This window comes from Conger conger, chromosome 17, assembly GCF_963514075.1.
Source record: "Conger conger chromosome 17, fConCon1.1, whole genome shotgun sequence".
Taxonomy (NCBI): Eukaryota; Metazoa; Chordata; class Actinopteri; order Anguilliformes; family Congridae; genus Conger; species Conger conger.
In genome coordinates, this window is record NC_083776.1 from 19,403,568 (window position 1) to 19,427,567 (window position 24,000).

General features: G+C 47.5%; 1 protein-coding gene across 6 annotated transcripts in view; it reads right to left on the bottom strand.

Moving 5' to 3' along the window:
* The window catches only part of man1a2 (mannosidase, alpha, class 1A, member 2), a 118,602-nt gene that overhangs the window by 5,112 nt on the left and 89,490 nt on the right, over nucleotides 1-24,000 (bottom strand). For all 6 annotated transcript variants that reach the window (XM_061226733.1, XM_061226732.1, XM_061226728.1 and 3 more), the window contains 5 exons: nucleotides 21,555-21,678; nucleotides 19,697-19,790; nucleotides 12,567-12,682; nucleotides 10,210-10,429; nucleotides 8,982-9,154 (listed from right to left, as the gene is read on the bottom strand). In XM_061226733.1, the coding sequence (XP_061082717.1) occupies nucleotides 8,982-9,154; nucleotides 10,210-10,429; nucleotides 12,567-12,682; nucleotides 19,697-19,790; nucleotides 21,555-21,678 (727 nt within the window). The remainder of the gene's footprint in view (nucleotides 1-8,981; nucleotides 9,155-10,209; nucleotides 10,430-12,566; nucleotides 12,683-19,696; nucleotides 19,791-21,554; nucleotides 21,679-24,000) is intronic.

Sequence of the window (24,000 nt, forward strand, 5' to 3'; positions counted from 1 at the left end):
TGGTTGGATTGAAACTTGAATTTCAATCGGATAACAGGGCCCCACCCAGATCCTGCCTTCACTCAAAACACGGTGCGAGAGATATGATATGAACGCAATCTATTCACTGTTTGAGTCAGCGGAATTACATGTACAACGCAAAACATCACCCAAACTTAAAGTCTCAAAACAAAGTAATGTGTAGAAATGATTCGGTTAGAAAAGGATGACCTTTAACCTTTGGAAGATTAGTTTTAACCGTCACTGCCATTTCAAACTCCACTGCTGTATGCCAAGTAAACAAGCCAGCAGCCTTACATTCAGTAAACATTCAACACTACAGCACTCTGCAAACATAAAATATCACTACACGCATTCTGTAAACACCAAATATTGTGAAACATACATTATGTAATCCTACATAAGTGCTGCAAACATTCTGCTAACATAATAGATTTAACAGATACGAACCACTTCACCCTCATTCTACAAACAAACCTTCAATAGACACTGGAGACATGAAACTTCTGCGCTAATATCAAAAAAATACATTTCTATGGTCACATTGGCAGATACCAATGCTGACATGTCACCCGTTTCACATAGTGCAAAAACAAAGAGCTGCCAACCGCTAGTCCCATTCACAAATTACATTACATTACATTATTGGCATTTGGCAGATGCTCTTATCCAGAGCGACGTACAGTTGATTAGACTAAACAGCAGACAATCCTCCCCTGGAGCAAAGCAGGGTTAAGGGCATTGCTCAAGGATCATATTGTGGCTACACCGGGGATCAAACCACCGACCTTGCGTGTCCCAGTCATTTACCTTAACCACTACGCTACGGGCCGCTCTAATGAAGCGAATGAACAGACAAATAATGACAGATCATCATTACACGCATCGTTTGCCACTTCACACCAAAACCTGTTCTTTGTCCTGCCTCACACCTTGAGTCAAATGTGACAAATGCAACCGACATCACTTAAGGGAATCCATCCACTATCCATTATATTACAGTACATTACATGTTATTTAGCTGACGCTTATAACCTCAGAAATCACTCAAAAAGCCCTAAAACCTTGGAGCTGACTGAGTGGTGTTACCTCTAATCTTGGAATCAAAGTGCGGTCACATTTCAGATGAGTGTTCCTGCCCTGGCAGCAGAACCCAGCCGGAATAAGGCATGACCCCGGGGAGTCACGGATGACCGGGTCACGTTTTGCTTTTTCGGATCACCGCAGACACCTCATGACCTCTGACCTCAGCGCTCCCCAGGCATGACCTCCACTAACACCATCAACATCATCAGTGTGAGGTGACACAAAAGATCTTGGGTGATCACCCAAGAGAAGTCTCTTTGTATTTTGCTCTGTTTTACCAACTCGCCACAACAGCCCAGAATGAGAGGGGGGAAAAAAAAGTCTAAACTAATGCTCTTATAAATACTCAAATAAAGACCAGAACAGACACACCAAATTCATTCTGTAAATAAACCACTTCAGAGTAACAAAAACAACAGGTTTTCTTCCAATTCAAGCATTACCAGATCTTAAAACACAGATAATGGAAATGCTTTCTGTTAGCTGCTCCAGCGTCAGTTCCTGAATCTTAACGACACAACCTTGTAGCAGCAGCGTATTTGTAATTACTATGTTGATTATTAGATGTTGCTCATTGTTGATTACTAATGTTGTTGTCGCTTTGTTTGTTTGCTCCTCACTGTGTTCACCCGGTCTTGGCTCAGTCGTAAAGGTCTTAATCTCAATACAACTACCCAGTCAAATACATTTTAAATAAAATAAAAACTAGTTTGCAGAACAGAGCTGTTCCACACCTAGCTGTGGATGCCTCAGGCCCTTTCAGGACACATACCAGGGGATGTGTCAGATGCTTCATACGGTGCATCATAAGTGAGTGTTTATCTGATCTTCGCACTGGAATGTGCAGTATCGCCGTGGCTGGTCTACAGTCAGACTCTGCTGTGGGACATCGCTAACTGGCAGGCTGCTAATCCAAGGTTTACACTGTGGGGAATCTCTACTGTGTTAAAATGACACAGCGCGCCTGATAAGATACTTCCCTATATCCTGAAGACAGAAGACTGGGGTATTATCCTTCTCCTCAATCAGCTTTCCATTCCATTACACTCATTCAGCAGATGCTGCTTACCCAGAGCTAACAATATAGTATAACAGAACAGGATGTGCATTCACCTGATTGATATGAACAATATAACATAACAGAATAGGATGTGTATTCACCTGATTGGCATGAACAACATAGCATAACAAAATAGGATGTGTATTCACCTGATTGATATGAACAATATAACATAACAGAATAGGATGTGTATTCACCTGATTGATATGAACAATATAACATAACAGAATAGGATGTGTATTCACCTGATTGATATGAACAATATAACATAACAGAATAGGATGTGTATTCACCTGATTGATATGAACAATATAACATAACAGAATAGGATGTGTATTCACCTGATTGATATGAACAATATAACATAACAGAATAGGATGTGTATTCACCTGATTGATATGAACAATAGAACCAGAGCAGGCAAATAAAGATGCCACATCCTTAAGCACAAGTGCAAGATGACTGTGCTGACCAAGAATGAAAGCGACATTGGCAGTTTCTTATATTTTGTGGTCACAGCCTGGTTTACATTGACATTAGATTACAAATATGAGGGCGACATTAGCTCAGGAGGTAAGAGCTGTCGCCTGGCAGTCGGAGGGTTGCCGGTTCGACCCCGCCCTGCGTCGAAGTGTCTCTGAGCAAGACACCCAACCTCCAATTGCTCCCAATGAGCTGGTTGGTGCCTTGCAAACAAACCAACTATTTTCGTAGTAAACTAAAGTAAACTCCACTGTGCAGCTATGCCTTAAACGTTATCTGGGGGAAAAAAAAAAGCCTAGTACTTTATCCCAAATTGAAATCTGAAAAAAGATATACTGCACCTATAACCTTATCCCAAATGAAAATCCAAAAAAAGCGATATACCTATAACCTTACCCAAATGAAAATCCAAAAAAGAAAAATATCTAAACAGGGTCAGGGCTAAAGCTATGCTATAGACTTTAGATATTCAGTCTGTATCGGCGGATTGAACACGATCCTTTTTGAAGTCTCCGGTCGGAATCGAAGGGGGATCAGCGAAAAGCACTTTAAGAAAGCAACGGGACTGTAACGGATGTGCTTCTTAAAAAACATGGCACAGATACATTTGTACAGCGCTGACAGCGAGTTGTATTGGATTTCACACACTCCCGCCGCTCGCTGCGGCTGCATATTTCATGGGGGACTGGGAGACGTGGCCTGTGTGCACCCCACTCAGAACAGCCAGCGCATGAGACGGCTCCTGGAAATGAGAGAGAGGCTGTGAACGCGCTAATGCTACCCGGGGACTGAGAGAGAGAGAGGGAGGGAGGGGGAGGGAGAGGGAGAGAGAGAGAGAGAGAGAGAGAGAGAGAGAGAGGGGGAGAGAGGGGGAGAGAGACAGAGGGGGAGAGAGACAGAGGGAGAGAGAGACAGAGGGAGAGAGAGAGAGAGAGAGAGAGAGAGAGGGTAGAGAGAGAAGGGGAGAAAGAGAGAGGGAGAGAGGAGACATTCAGCAGGTGGAGAGAGAGAGGGAAAGAGATGAAACATTTAGCAGGTGGAGAGAAAGAGAGAGAGGAGACATTTAGCAGGTGGAGAGAGAGAGAGGAGACATTTAGCAGGTGGAGAGAGAGAGGGAGTGGGAGAGGGAGAGAGAGAGAGAGGGAGTGGGAGAGAGAGAGGGAAGGAGGGAGAGGGAGAGAGACACAAGATCATATCTGCTTCATCATCTGTCACATCAGCGGGGTGGCGTGGCTCGCCCACTGAGCCATACGCCATTTTAGAGTCATCTGACCTCTCAGTTTGGAGGCAGCCTGTAGCGGAGTGGCTAAGGTACATGACTGGGCCCCAGAAGGTTGGTGCTTCAAGAACTGCAGTGTAATTAATGTCCACAGCTCAGTGCTCTGACCACTGTCACACCCTCCAATAGAAGCTCAGCTGAGCCTAAAAAAAGGGGTGGGGGTTCAACCTTCTCTGATCCAGAGACCCCTACCCTAGGTCAGAAAAACAGGGGACCCCCATCATAAGTTATTAAGAGTTATATAAATATTTTATATGTTGTCAATATTTTTGAAATAATTTCCCAAATCTATATATAGTCAATGCATAATGCGAGTTAGTCAGAGAACCCCTACAGAACCTTCAAGAATCAAGAGACTTTGTCACGTGCAAATACAAGTATGTACAGTGAAATATAATGTGACAGACTCCTTCAGATTGTGCAATAGGTGCAAATAAGGAATAGTTATTAAATAGATGGGTAGGGGTCCACACACCACCTGTAGAAGACCCAGGCCCCACGCAAAAGAGCCCTGGGGAGACATTTTGGCCGAGCTGGGCCTGATGGACATTGCTTCCCCCCCCACAAACACACTGAAGGTACTCTGATTAAAATGGCGGTGCTTTTCCGGTGGTTTTCCTGCCCGTCCCCGGCTCCTCCCGGGCGGCTGGGGTGATGAGAACGGGGAGACGGGCCTCTCCTCTCACGCCTCTCAGTCCAGCGGCTGCAATAACGCGGCCCACAGCCGCGGACAGAGCGCTTCAGGAGGACGGGTGAACGGAATATGTAAGCGATGTTCTGAGTGCGCTTTCATTCGGCAGCCCAGCGCTCGTGGAATCGACTCCTCCGGGCTCAGCTTCGAAAGCAACGGCCCTCCTGACCTGCATTCTAATTCCACTAAAAGCACCTTTATGAAATCAGAAGAGGTAACTAATGCACTGAAGTCGTACAACATAAAACATCCACTAACTGTGATAATGAGTTTAGAAAGGGGACACCCATAATTGCCTAATAGCCGGTGAAAATGAATTTGCAGATTTTTTGGTGATTAAATCTGTATGTAGTCTCTGCTAAATGAGTCATGCTGGTTTTAATTGAAACTTTTAATAACTGCTTTTAATGCACTCTTTTGTTTATGCTAAAAGTAGTTCTGCTTTTGAAAGCCCCCCCCTGTACTTTCCCCCGTCCTGACACAACCCCCCCTCCCCTCAGATTCAGCCCACAGAACCAGAAAGAACCGCTCCTCTGACATCATGCACCACGACAGCCAGCTCACACACTTCACTAATGCTGCAGTCTGTACAACACACACTGCTGCAGTCTCTACAACACACTGCAGTCTCTGCAACACACACTGCCGCAGTCTCTACAACACACACTGCCGCAGTCTCTACAACACACACTGCAGTCTCTACAACACACACTGCAGTCTCTGCAACACACACTGCCGCAGTCTCTGCAACACACACTGCCGCAGTCTCTACAACACACACTGCCGCAGTCTCTACAACACACACTGCCGCAGTCTCTACAACACACACTGCTGCAGTCTCTACAACACACTGCTGCAGTCTCTACAACACACACTGCCGCAGTCTCTACAACACACACTGCTGCAGTCTCTACAACACACTGCAGTCTCTACAACACACACTGCAGTCTCTGCAACACACACTGCTGCAGTCTCTGCAACATACACTGCAGTCTCTACAACACACACTGCTGCAGTCTCTACAACACACACTGCTGCAGTCTCTACAACACACACTGCTGCAGTCTCTACAACACACACTGTTGCAGTCTCTACAACACACACTGCTGCAGTCTCTACAACACACACTGCAGTCTCTGCAACATACACTGCAGTCTCTACAACACACACTGCTGCAGTCTCTGCAACATACACTGCTGCAGTCTCTGCAACATACACTGCAGTCTCTACAACACACACTGCTGCAGTCTCTACAACACACACTGCTGCAGTCTCTACAACACACACGGCAGTCTCTACAACACACACTGCAGTCTCTACAACACACACTGCTGCAGTCTCTACAACACACACTGTTGCAGTCTCTACAACACACACTGCTGCAGTCTCTACAACATACACTGCAGTCTCTACAACACACACTGCTGCAGTCTCTGCAACATACACTGCTGCAGTCTCTGCAACATACACTGCAGTCTCTACAACACACACTGCTGCAGTCTCTACAACACACACGGCAGTCTCTACAACACACACTGCAGTCTCTACAACACACACTGCTGCAGTCTCTACAACACACTGCTGCAGTTTCTACAACACACACTGCTGCAGTCTCTGCAACACACACTGCCGCAGTCTCTACAACACACACTGCTGCAGTCTCTACAACACACACTACTGCAGTCACTACAACACACACTGCTGCAGTCTCTGCAACACACACTGCCGCAGTCTCTGCAACACACACTGCCGCAGTCTCTACAACAAACACTGCTGCAGTCTCTACAACACACACTACTGCAGTCACTACAACACACACTGCTGCAGTCTCTGCAACACACACTGCCGCAGTCTCTACAACACACACTGCTGCAGTCTCTACAACACACACTGCTGCAGTCTCTGCAAAATACACTGCAGTCTCTACAACACACACTGCTGCAGTCTCTACAACACACACTGCAGTCTCTACAACACACACTGCTGCAGTCTCTACAACACACACTGCTGCAGTCTCTGCAAAATACACTGCAGTCTCTACAACACACACTGCTGCAGTCTCTACAACACACACTGCAGTCTCTACAACACACACTGCTGCAGTCTCTGCAAAATACACTGCAGTCTCTACAACACACACTGCTGCAGTCTCTACAACACACACTGCAGTCTCTACAACACACACTGCTGCAGTCTCTACAACACACACTGCTGCAGTCTCTACAACACACACTGTTGCAGTCTCTACAACACACACTGCTGCAGTCCCTGCAACACACACTGCTGCAGTCTCTACAACACACACTGCAGTCTCTACAACACACACTGCTGCAGTCTCTACAACACACACTGCTGCAGTCTCTACAACACACACTGCTGCAGTCTCTACAACACACACTGCTGCAGTCTCTACAACACACACTGCAGTCTCTACAACACACACTGCTGCAGTCTCTACAACACACACTGCTGCAGTCTCTACAACACACACTGCTGCAGTCTCTACAACACACACTGCTGCAGTTTCTACAACACACACTGCTGCAGTCTCTACAACACACACTGTTGCAGTCTCTACAACACACTGTTGCAGTCTCTACAACACACACTGTTGCAGTCTCTACAACACACACTGCTGCAGTCTCTACAACACACACTGCTGCAGTCTCTACAACACACACTGCAGTCTCTACAACACACACTGCTGCAGTCTCTACAACACACACTGCTGCAGTCTCTACAACACACACTGCAGTCTCTACAACACACACTGCTGCAGTCTCTACAACACACTGCTGCAGTCTCTACAACACACACTGCTGCAGTCTCTACAACACACACTGCAGCAGTCTCTACAACACACACTGCAGCAGTCTCTACAACACACACTGCAGTCTCTACAACACACACTGCAGTCTCTACAACACACACTGCTGCAGTCTCTACAACACACACTGCAGTCTCTACAACACACACTGCTGCAGTCTCTACAACACACTGCTGCAGTCTCTACAACACACACTGCTGCAGTCTCTACAACACACACTGCTGCAGTCTCTACAACACACACTGCTGCAGTCTCTGCAACACACACTGCTGCAGTCTCTACAACACACACTGCTGCAGTCTCTACAACACACACTGCAGTCTCTACAACACACACTGCAGTCTCTACAACAGCCTCTGGTTTCGTGGACAGCCTCTGGTTTCGTGGACAGCCTCTGGTTTCGTGGACAGCCTCTGGTTTCGTGGACAGCCTCTGGTTTGCGGTCGACGCAGTCGGCTGAGACAGAGCAGGGCTTTCATCGCCGTGCCGCTGAACCCTGAGAGAACCGGGCACGACCTCCTCTGACAGAGCCGCCATTATGACATCACTCAGCAGCTGCTCCCTCCCTCCTCTCACCCTCTCCCCTCTTCGCTCCTTTCATCAGGGGCCCAAGCCAACAGCTGCTCCTCTTCTCTATCTCCCTCTCTCTCCCTCTCCATCCGTGACGGAGGACAGCTGCTACATACTACTGTAAATCCATACTGATTCATATGTACATGAAACTTCCAACACCAGACTCCTACACAAGACCCAGAAGCCAGCATAAAAGATTCATACTGTATGCGAGACTTCAACCCAGACAGATCGATGCCAGAACCAAAGATTCATATTGTGAGCGACTTCAGAACCAGACTGACGTACCGTACACAGCAGTACATAGACTCAGAGGTAAATCCCAAAGAACACATTCCGTATGCAGAGTGTTGAATATTAAAGACTCATACAGTACACCAGGGGCACCTCATTCCAGAGACAACAGGAGCATACATATGGACTCCTCACATCTTCCATCAGCACCCTGGATTTGGTGTTACTGAAGCACAAGGGACATCAAAGTCAGCTCTCTCCGCAAGCGACCAGCCACGTTGTGCACGACTGTTCCCAGCTGCCTCCATCTCCATGGCGACTGTACTGTCTATCCCCGGTGGTGGAGCTCCAGCCCCTGCCCACAGTTCAGGCTGGAGATTGCCCACCCATCGGCAGCACGCGGCAATCTCCCGGGACCCCAGCAGAGGGCACTCCTGAGCTACTGCGTGCCCTTTGCCTACTCCAGTGGTTACCAACCCTGTTCCTGGAGCTTTACAGGCATGTAGGTTTTCACTCCAACCCTAACAAAGCACACCTCACTCAACAGCTGAAGATCTGCATTGCGCTGCTGATCACAAGAGTCAGGCGTGACAAATGAAGGTTGAAATGAAATGACAGTAAACCTTCAGGAAAAAAGGTTGGTTACCGCTGCTTTAGTTCATGCACGTGAACAACCGGGCCACCGTTCGCCTGGCAACATGGATGAAGGAAGGGAAAACAACTCGTGAGAGGGGCGAACGCGTCTCACCTGCGCGGCCTCCCAGCCCCACTGCCGGTACTTGGGGTCGTGGGTGAACCTCCACATGTACCAGTACGTCTCGATGACCTCTGGCCGCAGGATGTAGTATTTCTCATTCTGCCGCACCGCCACGGCCTCCAGACCGCTGTCGAACTTAAACGCCTCCGGACCCAGCTTCAGCACTGGGGCAGGGACAGACAGAGAGAAACAGGAGAGAGTCAGTACTGGGGCAGGGACAGACAGAGAGAAACAGGAGAGAGTCAGTACTGGGGCAGGGACAGACAGAGAGAAACAGGAGAGAGTCAGTACTGGGGCAGGGACAGACAGAGAGAAACATACTGGAAGTGATGAGGAGACTGCAAGAGTTCAGCTCTAGCCACCATTATCACCGGCAAAAGTCTGTCTTAACAAGCCTTTTAGTCTTGTAATGAGACTTAAAATGCTATTTCTTTCTATCGAGCTTGTTTTAGGTTACGTTTGTGTCGTAAGTGAAATTGTCTCACCCCATTGGCAAGTCTTTAAATGAGTCAAGCTGATTAGCACATTTTGTCTAATTTAGCAAAAACATAATAGATTTTATGTCTAAATACAAGACTAAAATGCTTCTTAAGATTCACTTATTTTTCTGTTTTTGCAGTTTGACACAAACAGATATGAAATATGCACTGCATAACATTGCAAGTGAATCTAAAAAAAAAAAGGAAGAGATGTTTAATGTTCACACGGTAACCAGACCGTACATGATGCATTGTGCAAGATTCCCATAGCAACCCGATTCTAAAACGGGAACAATGAGGGCAGAATGTGTTCTGCCGTACCCCAGGCATAGGTAAGAGAGGTAATTATTCAGTGTCAGGTTAAAACCAATATAGAAGCTCATTAGTAAACACTGAAGAGAAAGATCAGAGTCGAAGGGTGTTTTCAGGAAGACTAGTGTACCGTTTAAGGTTTTAACCCCTGACACCCCTGCTGCCCTTACCTGCGGAGTTGTAGGACTCGTGGCAGGAGTGTATTTGACTCACCCGTGCGGTTGTAGGACTCGTGGCAGGAGTGTTTGACTCACCTGTGTGGACACAGGACTTGTAGCAGGCGAGTGTGTGTTTGACTCACCGGTGCAGTCGTAGGACTCATGGCAGGTGTGTATTTGACTCACCCGTGCAGTCATAGGACTCCTGCGGTCGTGTGTTTGACTCACCGGTGCGGTCGTAGGACCCATGCGGTTGTGTGTTTGACTCACCCGTGCGGTCGTAGGACTCGTGGCAGGTGTGTGCGATCTCGGCGCCCAGCTGCAGGTAGTGCCCGGCTTTGTCGTCAGGGGAACCGTCGGCGCCCAGCGCGAACATTCCGCCAGCGAAGCAGGTCAGGTGACCCATCTTGCGCTCCAGGTGGCCGTTCTTCCACTCGCCGATGAAGGTGAGCCCACTGCTGGACTTACGGATCAGGTGTCGCTCGATGGCCTGCAGCGTAACAGGGGGGCATAGTGTAACACACACAGCCAGGGGAGTGAGGGGCACAGTGTAACACACACACACACACACACACACAGCCAGGGGAGTGAGGGGCACAGTGTAACACACACAGCCAGGGGAGTGAGGGGCACAGTGTAACACACACACACAGCCAGGGGAGTGAGGGGCACAGTGTAACGCACACAGCCAGGGGAGTGAGGGGCACAGTGTAACACACACAGCCAAGGGAGTGAGGAACACAGTGTAACACACACACACAGCCAAGGGAGTGAGGAACACAGTGTAACACACACACACAGCCAGGGGAGTGAGGGGCACAGTGTAACACACACAGCCAGGGGAGTGAGGGGCACAGTGTAACACACACACACACACACACACACACACACAGCCAGGGGAGTGAGGGGCACAGTGTAACACACACACACACACACACACACACACACACACAGCCAGGGGATTGAGGGGCACAGTGTAACACACACAGCCAGGGGAGTGAGGGGCACAGTGTAACACACACACACAGCCAGGGGAGTGAGGGGCACAGTTTAACACACACACACAGCCAGGGGAGTGAGGGGCACAGTGTAACACACACACACACACACACAGAGCCAGGGGAGTGAGACACTGCTGACTACCCCTGAGTCTGCGGCCCCTGTCATGCTCCAATGGGAGTCTTACATACACACACACACCTGTACTGCACCCTGTGAGTGTGTTCCCACATTAACTTTATCTGCTGATGAACACACTGTGCTGGGGTGACCAACCATTTTCCATTGCCACCCCCTCTCTCCAAACACATCTGAGATTCCACCTCATTTACCTCACTCAAAAACACACTCAGACCTCACCTTTCAACTGCTATTAATGTATGAGCTCTCTGTGTCTGATTTTGTTTCTGCGCTTCAAACCTTGCTTTTTCATTTTCTTTTGTTTGATTAACTGTGTAAAGTGTCTTTGTGTTCCATTAAACATGCTATATGAAATAAATGTATTATTATTATAACTATTATTGCAGTCACACATCCTGAGCTTGCTATTAGGGGGTTCAGGCCGGGTGTTTGCCCTTTTCCCCACCACTCCTGTTACGCTGCGAAGCGTCTCAGTTTTCTGTAAAAAAGCACTCAGAAAATAATACAGATGACTTAAAATTAGCACAGAACCTTGATTGTCCTCCAGTTCCTAAACCTCCTTCATAATAATAATAATAACCGTAATAATAATAAACAGTAATAAAGTTCACCTGAGAGCACGTTTAACAGCTGCTCCCCCCCGCACCGATAGGCGTGTACACCCGGGGGAGATAGCGGAGGTCTGCGGATCTATCGCTCAGCTCTCTGCAGCTGATTGGTTATTTCAGTATCGTCCCCGTGGGAACGGCTCCTTACTACAGCCCCAGCTGTGTAAACAGGCCGTCGAGCGCGGCGCCCATAAATCCGCCGTCGCCGCGGGTTACCCTGGATTTATACACGGCAGATTAATTACCGGCGTTTATTCGGCGTCTCCTCTGCAGGTGAGTCTGCTGGAACGCACCTGAGCAACGAGAACGCTCACCTCGATGGGGCGGGGGGAGGACGGTCACCTCGATGGGGGTGGGGGAGGACGGACACCTGGATGGGGGTGGGGGGGGGGGGGTACGGTCACCTCGATGGGGGTGGGGGGGTACGGTCACCTTGATGGGGGTGGGGGGGTAACGCTCACCTCGATGGGGGTGGGGGGGTACGGTCACCTTGATGGGGGTGGGGGGGGGGGTAACGCTCACCTCGATGGGGGTGGGGGGGTACGGTCACTTTGATGGGGGTGGGGGGTACGGTCACCTTGATGGGGGTGGGGGGGTACGGTCACCTTGATGGGGGTGGGGGGGATGGTCACCTTGATGGGGGTGGGGGGTATGCTCACCTGGATGGGGGGGGGGGGGGTACGGTCACCTGGATGGGGGTGGGGGGGTACGGTCACCTTGATGGGGGTGGGGGGGGTACGGTCACCTTGATGGGGGTGGGGGGTACGGTCACCTCGATGGGGGTGGGGGGGGGGGGTGGGGGTAACGCTCACCTCGATGGGGGTGGGGGGGGGGGTACGGTCACCTTGATGGGGGTGGGGGGGGGGGGGTAACGCTCACCTCGATGGCTTCATCGTAGGTCTTCCTGGCCTCCGTGTCCGTCCTGCCAGACATCAGCCAGGCCTTCAGCAGGTACTCGTAGAAGCTGTCGCCCAGGCCCCCTACCGAGGTGTGGTCTGGAGGAGAGGAGAATCCGCCATTTTAAACTCATCATTTTAAACTCATCATTTTAAACTCATCATTTTAAACTCATCATTTTAAACTCATCATTTTAAACTCTCTTTTAAACCATTATAAATCCCTTCCTGTCATTGAAAAAGGCTCACTGGCATGTTGATTTCCTCTGCCTGTGTTTGAAGTCCTTAAGTTCGGGTTTCAAAATATACAGTTGACGAACCGACACATTGTATTCTCGTTCACAGAGAAAGGGATAAACAGTGTTGTGGTTTGAAGGTGTTGCTGCAAGTCCTCTATTGACCGTTAGGGGGGGGGGGGGGGCTCCACATCACACCAATGTCAATTTCACAGGAGAGCACAAAAACCATAGGGAGATAGGGGTGGATTCAAATTCCTGAAGTGCTTATCTATTATCCCCTTTATTGTTGAAACTGAAAGTGATTTGTAAAGATGGTTCTCCAAGAACTGACAGGAGAAAACTTAATCAACTCACCATTATGTTGTAGTATTTCTAAAAGTGGATTTTGTGGTGAGAATGAAAAAAGCTGATTTAGCAGCATTGCGTTTTGCAAAAATATAATGTTCTATTTAACTTCCTCTTGAACAATGGCCTATAGAAAAGGTGTCCGCCACGTGTTTCTTTCCTTATTTCACTGATTAGTTCTACCTCCCGGCTGAATAATTGTGCTTATTAGCAAATCCAGGTGATTAGAACAAAATTGCAGGGAGAGCTGGGAGACTGGACACACCAGATGGACACACCATGTCTCCATTTGTGCATGGAACTGGATGGACGACCACTCTCAGAGACACTGGTGGAGCTCATATGCACAAATTAACCAGTGCAGTAAAGTACAGTACAGAACTCAACCGACTCACTGCAACCGACTCACTGCAACCGACTCACAGCGCAGGAATAACAGAATTGCTGTGCACAGCTTCCCGTTATCATCCCCGTAAACCTGGCACTGCCCCGGGCTCGGAGGTAATCTGTACCCACAAGGCCTTTCCCCTCTGACAGAGAAGAGCCGGGGGATGAGCAATGAGGGGCAGATGGTGAGAATATTGCTCTTTTCATCAAAAGGAGGGACACGGGAGCCAGGTTAGATGCTGGGCCTGTCTGCAGAGTGATGAATGGGAGGCTGTCAGGGCCCACCTCTCTTTCTGAGCTGTGGCAGTTTGAGCTATATGCTGTTAGCTCCTAGGAGACAGGGACGGTTCGTCTGGGCTGGAGACGGACTGGGGCAGGGTAGCACAGCTGCTGGACAACAGACGGCGCTAGGACAAAAGCCCCACCTCCTAAAGGTACCCATTGGCTCTAATCCTTAATGTGGGAGGTGCGGATGCATCATTAAAATATGATAGGCTCAGAGAAACGATTGACAGGTGTATGACGTCTGGGGAAAAGGTGGACATGCCAGTGTTTCCTTCCCCTTCTTTCCCGGGGGATTTATACTTTGTTGCACACCGACAGACGTGAAAGGGTCTCTGGGTCCACATTTATACTTCGGCCTGCAGGTAGACTTTTGTTGTCTCCATCGTAACGAGACGCCGAACTGTTGTTTACATTCGTGAAAGCAACTTGCCCACGCTGTAGCCTATGCATGGAGAAATTTCAGTGCTCCATCAGGCTGTCCAACCAACACTGTGCCACAAAGTAAGACGTTGTCCGTGACGTAACAAAATTCTTGAGGTACTGGACACTTTTTCGCCAGTCGAAAACATTTCATTTTTTGCTAAAACACCAAAATGTCTATTCATAACACAGAAAGGGGAACCCTCTCAAATCTCACGGGAGAAAAACACGATGCTCTGGAAGCAGAGAGAGTGAGTATTTATAATCATTCTCATTAATGAAGACCTCACGCTCCAGCCATCTGCTTCGGGAAGTGCTCAGGTTCAGGCAGATATGAAGCAGCACAGATCCCTGTATCGCTCCCAGGGCCTCAGAACAGGGCCAGTGAGATCACACCAAGCCTGACTGGTTAACAGGCTCTGTGAAACTTTCCATTTCATCTTAGGCATCTTCATATGACGATGAAAAATGCCCCATGCTCGGCTGGGCTGCTTTAATATTTGCTTGGAGGCTTTAAACATTTGAGACGGTGGTGTGTGTGTGCGTGTATGTGTTTGAGTGTGTTTATGTGTGTTAATGTGTGTGTGTGTGTGTGTGTATGTGTATGAGTGTGTGTTTATGTGTGAGTGTGCGTATATGTGCATGTCTGCATAAGTGTTTGTGTGTTAGTGTGGGTGTGTGTGTGTGTGTATGTGTGCATGTTTGCGTAAGTGTTTGTGTGTTAGTGTGTGTATGTGTGTGTGTGTGTCCGTGTATGTGTGTGTGTATGTGTGTGTTAGTGTGTGTGTGTTAGTGTGCTAGTGTGTGTGTGTATGTGTGTGTGTGTGTGTGTGCTGCAGTCCCTCTGCTCCTACCAATGTTATTTCACAGGCATCTGAACATTTTGTCTTTTTGCTGAGAACGGAGTGCTTTTTCGCCTTTACCCATAATAAACACAAAATTCAGCTCGTTACTCAAAGAGGCTGTGTCTGCCAGTTCTTTAATCAGTCACCCTCCGCTAACTTCCTGTGAGTCACGGTGTTAATGATCAGCCGTTCCTGACAGCAGGGAAGAAAACGCTTTCACAAAACAAAATGCCATACCACGACGGAATTCATTTGAATTGACTGTACAGATGAGTTCGATTTTGCTTGGCTCTAGAAAATGCGATTAGCACCGGTGTTATTCTGCACAAAGCACTAAATGAGATTTCATCCAAAAAGAACCGCCGTCTCTGACCAACCAGCTGCTACCAAAAACCCAAACCAGTAAACGTGGTGCTGAGTGTACGTGTAGCCTGTTGAGCACTGCAGGATCCATCATGAGCATTTTAATTTAGTCTGCGATGGATTGGCCACCTGTCTAAAATGTATTCCTGCCACACGTCCAAATGCATGCTGGGATAGGCTCCAGCTCCCATGCAAACCAGTACGGGAATAAACGTGTTGGATGACGGATGGATCTTTTCCGCACATACGTGTAAAAGAGCGTGTTCAGCTTTATTGGACTGTACAGTGCAGAGACAGACAGAATGGGTAGAGAGGTTGCGTGGCCAGATTCAAACTGCCAATGTGGCAACGAGTGGACAGGTGCTCTACCAGCTATGCCAAGAAACACCCTGGATGGGCTTTCAGTTTGAAAAGATAACATTTCTGTGTGCTAACGAGAGATACAATCCTCAATGTGTGACAGGTGAAGGCAGCAGAGGGAAAGGTGTGAGTGCAGCAGTGTGCATGTCCTTACTGGATGGGACACAAAGCAGAAATGAATAATCTATAGGAATACACCAGTCAGTCCCAGAGAGGTTACACCCAGCACAGCCCTTGTACTCCCGCCCTTCATCTAATGCATTTGTATTTTGTGCGCTTCTTGTATTTCATGTTTTTAATGTTCCTACCCAGGGACAGTTGAGAATTAGTCCAGTCCAGCTAAACTGACAGTTACTGAAATGTTTATCAGCTTGTCCCTGTAAAAGTAAACCGAATAAAGTGAAGTAACAGTACCCACTCCGTCTGACTCACACTTGCAGGGCCTCTGGGAGCGGGTTCACACCGAACAGAGAGAGAAATACAGATGAATGAGTGTGACAGAAAGCTCCGGTAGATATTAGCCAGAGAGGCAGTGATTGCAAGTTTGACGGAGCCGGTAAACATAAATTTAATTCCCTGGCCGGTTCCTCCGAAACAAACACACTATGAGTCAACGCAACAGACTCTGTCCAGATACTGTGACGGCAGCTCAAATGGCTGAACGCGGTCCATGTATTCGACAGCTTGTACTCCTGTATTCTATATTCTATAATAGGTTATTAGCTCCTGTGACCGTTGCTCCAGATTGGCAAGGCAACACTTGGCTCAACCTCAAAGTGTTGGCAGGCTTGTTCCGTTCGTTTCATCGCTCTTTAGCGGCCACTACTGGTCACACCAGGCGCCTGCGGACGCACAAACCAAGGAAGCACCGACCTCGTTCTCCTCCAGCGACATGGGCACTGTGTGATCGGTGGTGCGCCTGCAGTGTGGAAAACAGCGAGAAAAGGCGTCACGTGATTTGGAGGAGTCACGTGTCTGCAATGACATGGGCAGGAGGGGTTGCAGGCGGGAGACCAAGTTCAGGGTTGGGAGGGTAAAAAAAAAGAAAAAAAAAAAAGAATTAAAAGCAGTTTATTAGTTAGTCAGCTCAGGGGAGATAAAAAGCCGTTTTTAACCAATCGATGACTGAAATGAATCGCTTAAGTTCTGGAACAACCAGGAACCAGCAGACACTGCAGCCCTCAGTGAAGGGAGTCTGACACATCCTCAGTTGTTTAATCACACTTCTTAACTCCTGACACAGCTCGTCATTGTCACCAAAATACCGTTAAATATGGTCTGCTCCCCTGGGCGACGGCCGGGATACGTGCTTTGATCATCTCTTGGACACATTGTCCTGATCTCTCCCATTCTGAGATGAGACACAAGGACTCTCCCAGTTGCTACATTAGCCTGTCCAAATAAAAAATTAACCAAGGACATTTTATACCTGAATTTAGCACTGTGCCCTGGGCCCGGAATAAAACCCCCACCTTAAGCCTCCCATACAGGCCTGCCAGCGTTCGAACAGCGCTGACAACCCAATGCATTATAATACGCTCAGTCACATGTCACGTATCCCATAGCGCATAGTTTCACAGCTCCATACATAAACCTTCCACACAATATGCCGTTTTGATGATAATTATACTGGTCGTGGTGGAGCGGTGTGTGTTTTTAAGGAAGGTAGAGTGACAGCGGTTGAGACGCCCTTCATTAGAGTGTAGGCCTTCTCGGTTTGATTAGCTGTCGAACCCTGGCCTCTCCAGAACAGCGTACAGCCTGAACAACTCTTCATTAGCGCGCTAATTATGTATCATTAAGCCCTGACTGAATGTTGCCGTTTCTGCATTTCGCTCGTGAGCGTTGCCGCATTTCGACAGCCGCGAATGCTTTCACATACGTACGCTTATGAAATATGAAAGCTTTCGCATATGTACGCGTCTCAGCCGTTAGGAGAACGTATGACCGGGTAAGCAGATCTGGGAACGCCTGATCCGGGGATCCGGATCTCGTTGCAGGAATTCTGACAGCTCTCCTGACTGCCGTTAATGCGCACAGCATTACAGGGGAACGAATCGAATCCTCCCGGCGCGCAGACCTGTCGACACGTCAGAGATTAGAGCTACAACCTTTCTTTACACAACTGACAAGGATTTCTCCTGCTTAGTCTCCAAACAAAGGACAACCAGCTAGCACTCGATCACAGTAACCAAATTCAGTTCCTGGTGATGTGACGCCAGTTATTTCCTATTAGCATGCCAAGAGCCACTAATGACCTTTGTGCTACCAGCGCCTAGCAGGACTGATTAATGTGCTTGTCACTCCAGTTCGTAACCGTACCTTCTGGGCGAGTGTTAGAAGCAGCAAGCTGGACACAGAAGGGCAATTCCATGGTAACCGACGTTACAAATGCTGTGTATCCAGTAGAGCTACATAAGAGACCGACTGGGTTATCTGCTCCTGATGGTTATAGAAGCTCATATCAGTCTCTTATGTCGCTGCGTAGAACTTTATCACACAAATATCTGGCAGTTGTAACGTCTGATACCATAGAATAGCCCGGAAGCATGTTTCAATGCAAGGCGAACCACACAAGATCCCATTTTAAAATGGCCGACTTAAAGATTCAAACTCACTTCATAGCTATGCTCCGGTTAACATGAATAAACATTGAAGCGAATAATGCAGCCACTGTGAATGAGGGTGTGTATTATTAAACTCCTGCAATCAGGCACCTGTCCATTCACACACAAGAGCTTCCTCACCCTAATTAGTCTGACATTTACCGTCACAGCCGTGCCTCTCTAACTCAACGAGACACGCTTTCCAAAACTCAGCCAACGAGCTGTCAGGTACCACTCACTGTCTGAAGGTGTAGCTATCATAATTTGCGTTTCCGATTCTTTTCTCGCTTTTGCTGCACCTTTCCGATTATTCCCATGGTAAATTACTTGTCTGTGTTCACTTGGTTCTATAAATATGGATTCTATTTTCCAGAAAAGAATGATGTGAGGGTAAGGAAATGTCCCTGCTTTCATGTGTGTGCGCACAGGATATGTATTCACAAATTAAACCTGTCTACTGAAGCCAGAGTGATTATTAGAGGTTGATTAAAGACACGTGTGTTATGGCTCGGGCCTTTAATCCATCCAAAACCAAGCTAAATTATCAAATCTTAACATTCGTAGTGCATTTATTGACACTGTCACTCAATTGAATACTGTTTTCATTAATACTACTCATTACAGCATAGACTCTGTGACAGAAATGAATGGATATGTGACTGACTCATGAAGAGATCCTGACACTTATATACTGTGGCACTTTACTCCCCCCTCAGCCATTAAAAACATTACTCACTGCCTCTCTCCTCTTCAGCCAATCAGGATCACGTACTGATGAGGCCATGTGAGTAACAGGTATGAATCACATGACTTCACACATTTACATCACCAAACTAATCTGAACATCTCAGCATCCAGGTTCAGGTGACTTCAACATTTGGCAGGAAATGACACATAATGCTGTACTTTCAGTGGGTATATAAAATGTGGTGATGCTGTACTTTCAGTGGGTATATAAAATGGGGTGATGCTGTACTTTCAGTGGGTATATAAAATGGGGTGATGCTGTACTTTCAGTGGGTATATAAAATGGGGCGATGCTGTACTTTCAGTGGGTATATAAAATGGGGTGATGCTGTACTTTCAGTGGGTATATAAAATGGGGTGATGCTGTACTTTCAGTGGGTATATAAAATGTGGGGATGCTGTACTTTCAGTGGGTATATACAATGTGGTGATGCTGTACTTTCAGTGGGTATATAAAATGTGGTGATGCTGTACTTTCAGTGGGTATATAAAATGGGGTGATGCTGTACTACTCACGCTGTCCCCAGCGGCCTGTTCGGGGGTTCAGGTAGTTGGGGTACAGCCCGTTGGGCCGGTCCATTTTGGCCAGCAGCTTACGGATGTGCATCACCTGTCCAGAACCAAAATACGGATCAGTCAAGATGGCCGCACGTGGGGACACAGTACAGCATGGCTATCACTTGCAGTGGCTAAACCCCCACCCACTAACAGTGTACAGTCAACACAATGTTTATCTCTAGCAGCTGTACCATACAGGAAACCTTCTAGGAAAAACCACAGAAGAGAAGGAGGAGGGGTGAGCTTGGTTAGCACTTGGATGGGAAAGCCATGTTTCTGCTGAAAAAGGCATTTGTTAGCCAGTAGGGGGCAGTAAAGTCCAGTGCCCCGGCACAGTGCCGATGGAGATGCCTTCCTGGGATGAGATGTTAAACAGAGGTCCTGGCTTTAAATCCGATTGGCTACACAACCCACTCTGATCCCCACCAATGAGCACACAATTACACTCCTGTGAGCGGGCCAGGCCTCAGGACAGCAGTACAGCAGGACAGCTTCACATTAACCTGAACATAACCATCTCCTTTTCTCTGCATGATGCGGTCTCATTCTGACCTCACCATCACCTCCTCCGCCCTCAGGGACTGCCTTTGTTCCTGTGCCGAGCACATCTCACCTTCTCTCAAAGACTGCACTGTACCTCCCTCACCACAAAAATCTAAAAAAGTGTTTTCGTCTTATATTTAGACTTACAATCTTGTTTCCATTACTTTTTTTTTTGCTAAATTGAACAATAATATTGACAATGAGGCGACAATTTCACTTGGACAAAACAAAGGTGAAAGCTGTCAGGCAAACTAAGTCCACTCTCATCTCTCAACATTTCTACGGTTTCCCTAGAAAAACACATGAAATGTATCTGGTGGTGTACAATTCTGCTGACCTCATAAAATATGTCGGGTACAATGAACCAATGGCCAGGGGGTGGATGGGTTCAGATCCCTTCTCTTGTGAATGAGTGTAGATTATACCCAGCTATACGTATGGCCACTGGCCAGCATAAGAGATAAGACTGGAGAGCTCAGCCGATTCCCTGGACTCTCAGTATAATCCCATTATGCGGACAATGATGGATCATATTTGCTGTACGAAGAAATTGGTTTTGAATCATATTTCACTCATTCACAAGGAAGATAAACCGCACATACAGTATCAGTTCCAAAAATGGTCATTTCTTACCAATATAATATATTCACAATCTCAGTGAGCGGGTAATGTTGACTAACATCCCCAGCAAACAATTAGCCCTTTGAAGTGTAGGTTTTAAATATTTTTAGGTAATCGCATATGTGACCCGCTCTACCATAATCAGTCGTGAGTCGCAACAGCCAGTGTTAATGTAAACATTTTAATTTTAGACTGTTTTAGGCTTTTCAGAGTAAAAATATAGTTTTTAAGCCTAAATGCAAGATGTCAAAGTGAGAGTAACACGAGTTGTACATTGTTTGTATGTTAGCCAGCTTGTCACCGTTCACCAGTCACAAACACCCACATCAGCTGCGTTCGTGGCGACACATTACTGTATGTGCTTTCAAGGTCTGCATGTCGTAATGTCAAGAGTAAATGTTCCGAGTAAAATTATAGTTTTAAAGGGATTCTACATAAAATGACATTATAGCCCCGGAGTTTTGTTAGTCCGGTGTTGGTAGTCTCCCAGCCTCACATAACTAGCATCTCACAATGGTAAAACTTTGAAGCTGTTTTTTCTGAAAAACATGGTTTGGTAACTAGAGTAGAGAGATAACTTTGGTATCGTTAGAAAGCTTACACTCTGAAAATATGAAGGGTTAATAAGGACACCCGTGCTCCGCCCCCTCACCTTCTGGTAGTAGACAGGGTTTCTGGTCAGGTACGTCAGGTGAACAAACTCCATGTGGAGGGTCCCGAACTCCGCCAGGATACTGCTCCCGGCCGACGCCCAGCCCCAGTTCCGCCCCACACCACTACAGCCACACAGAGAGGGGTCACTTCTGTTATTATTTTACATATGCCTTCTGTCCCCAGTTCTGCCCCACACCGCTACAGACACACAGAGAGGGGTCACTTCTGTTATTATTTTACATATGCCTTCTGTCCCCAGTTCTGCCCCACACCACTACAGACACACAGAGAGGGGTCACTTCTGTTATTATTTTACATATTCCTTCTGTCCCCAGTTCCGCCCCACACCGCTACAGACACACAGAGAGGGGTCACTTCTGTTATTATTTTACATATGCCTTCTGTCCCCAGTTCTGCCCCACACTGCTACAGACACACAGAGAGGGGTCACTTCTGTTATTATTTTACATATTCCTTCTGTCCCCAGTTCTGCCCCACACCACTACAGACACACAGAGAGGGGTCACTTCTGTTATTATTTTACATATTCCTTCTGTCCCCAGTTCTGCCCCACACCGCTACAGACACACAGAGAGGGGTCACTTCTGTTATTATTTTACATATTCCTTCTGTCCCCAGTTCCGCCCCACACCGCTACAGACACACAGAGAGGGGTCACCTCTGTTATCATTACAGTTATTAGTTTACATATTCCTTAAGTGTACATGTGTTTATAATTCAAGACATTCAAGACGAGGGGTAGCCTGTAGCCTAGTGGCTAAGGTGCATGACTGGGTCCCAGAAGGGCCCAACAGCTGCATTGCTCCTGGGGGGGATTGTCCCCTGATGATTAATCGATTTTAAGTGGCTTTGGATAAAAGCATCAGATAAATAATACATATTTATTATTAATACATTGCATTATTTGCATGTGTTTTCTAAAGCTTTGGCAACACGTATATAAATAAAGCATTTTGAATTGAATTGAGAAATTATATACATCACGATTCAGCAGCACTAAGTACATAGCCAAGGATTTCAACTAACAGCCACGTGGGCAGTTTAAGTACAGACAAGCAATTTCCATGGGAAGAGTAAGTGTGTGTGTGTGTGTGTGTGTGTGTGTGTGTGTGTGTGTGTGTATTTGTGTGCGCGTGCGCGTGTATGTGTGTGCGTATGTGTGTGCGTATGTGTGTGCGTATGTGTGTGCGTATGTGTGTGCGTATGTGTGTGCGTGTGTGTGTGCGTGTGCGTGTGCGTATGTGTGTGCGTGTGCGTGCGCGTCTGTGCGCGCGTCTGTGCGCGCGTCTGTGCGCGCGTCTGTGCCTGTGTACGCGTTTGCCAACCAAAATTGAGAGCAGTCGGGGTGGAGGTGTTCAGCAGTTCAGCCCCAGATTTGGGGAGCCCTGCACTACAGTGAGTGGATGATGTATTTGTATTTATTTATTCATTTATTCGTGTTTTTTTCCCCTTCTTATACACAACAGAATTCTTATTAGACTCAGAGTACTTCATCAAACCCTTTGGCTGAATCCCAGACAAATAAATCCATTTCAATTACATCTCAATGATATAATCCACTGTCCCAAACAAGCGTTTTTTTATCTCATGGTAAACAAAGAAATGAGTGAATAAATACAGGTAAATATGAAACCAGAACAGAATATTTTTCATCAGCCTGAGAAGTAGGGAGAAGATAAGGGGATGAGGGCCCTTGTCCTCAAGAGGCTGGGGGTTTCTGAGCAAGAGGCCCAGATCAATCAGCACTCCATATGTAGATATATCCCCAATGGATTTTGTGTGGGTGTGTGTACACGCGTGCATGCGTGAGTGTACAGTATGGCTGTGTGAGAGAGAGAGAGAGAGAGAGAGAGAGAGAGAGGGAGGGAGGGAGGCAGAGAGAAAGAGGAAGGCAGAGAGAGAAAGAGAGAGAGAGGGAGGCAGAGAGAGAGAGAGAGGCAGAGAGAGAGCAAGAGAGAGAGGCAGAGAGAGAGCAAGAGAGAGAGGCAGAGAGACAGTGAAGAGGGAGGCAGAGAGAGAAAGAGAAAGAGGCAGATAGACCCTCTGCCTCTCGGCCTGCAGGGTCGGTCATTTCCCTGCTCCCGGGGGACTGTGGAGCTCTCTGTTAAGCCTGGGAGATTTATATCCGTACAGAGCCCACCCCATCAATCCCAGCAACCCCACCCCCAGCCCTGGAGCCAGGTGCAGCCAATCAGCCGCTCCGAGCCCATTCACAGAGCCTCTCAAACGCTCCGCTTGACCCCAATAAATAACACAAACCTGGCTTCAGGGAAGCACAAACAACCGTAAGCAACACAATTCTCTGGCTTGACAAAACAACTTGAGCTGAAGAGAGCATAACTATGGTCTCCACCCATCATTAAAAATGCTAGTCTGGCATTTCCGCCATCGGTAGCTTGGGTGGTCTGACGGCTGCTGACGTG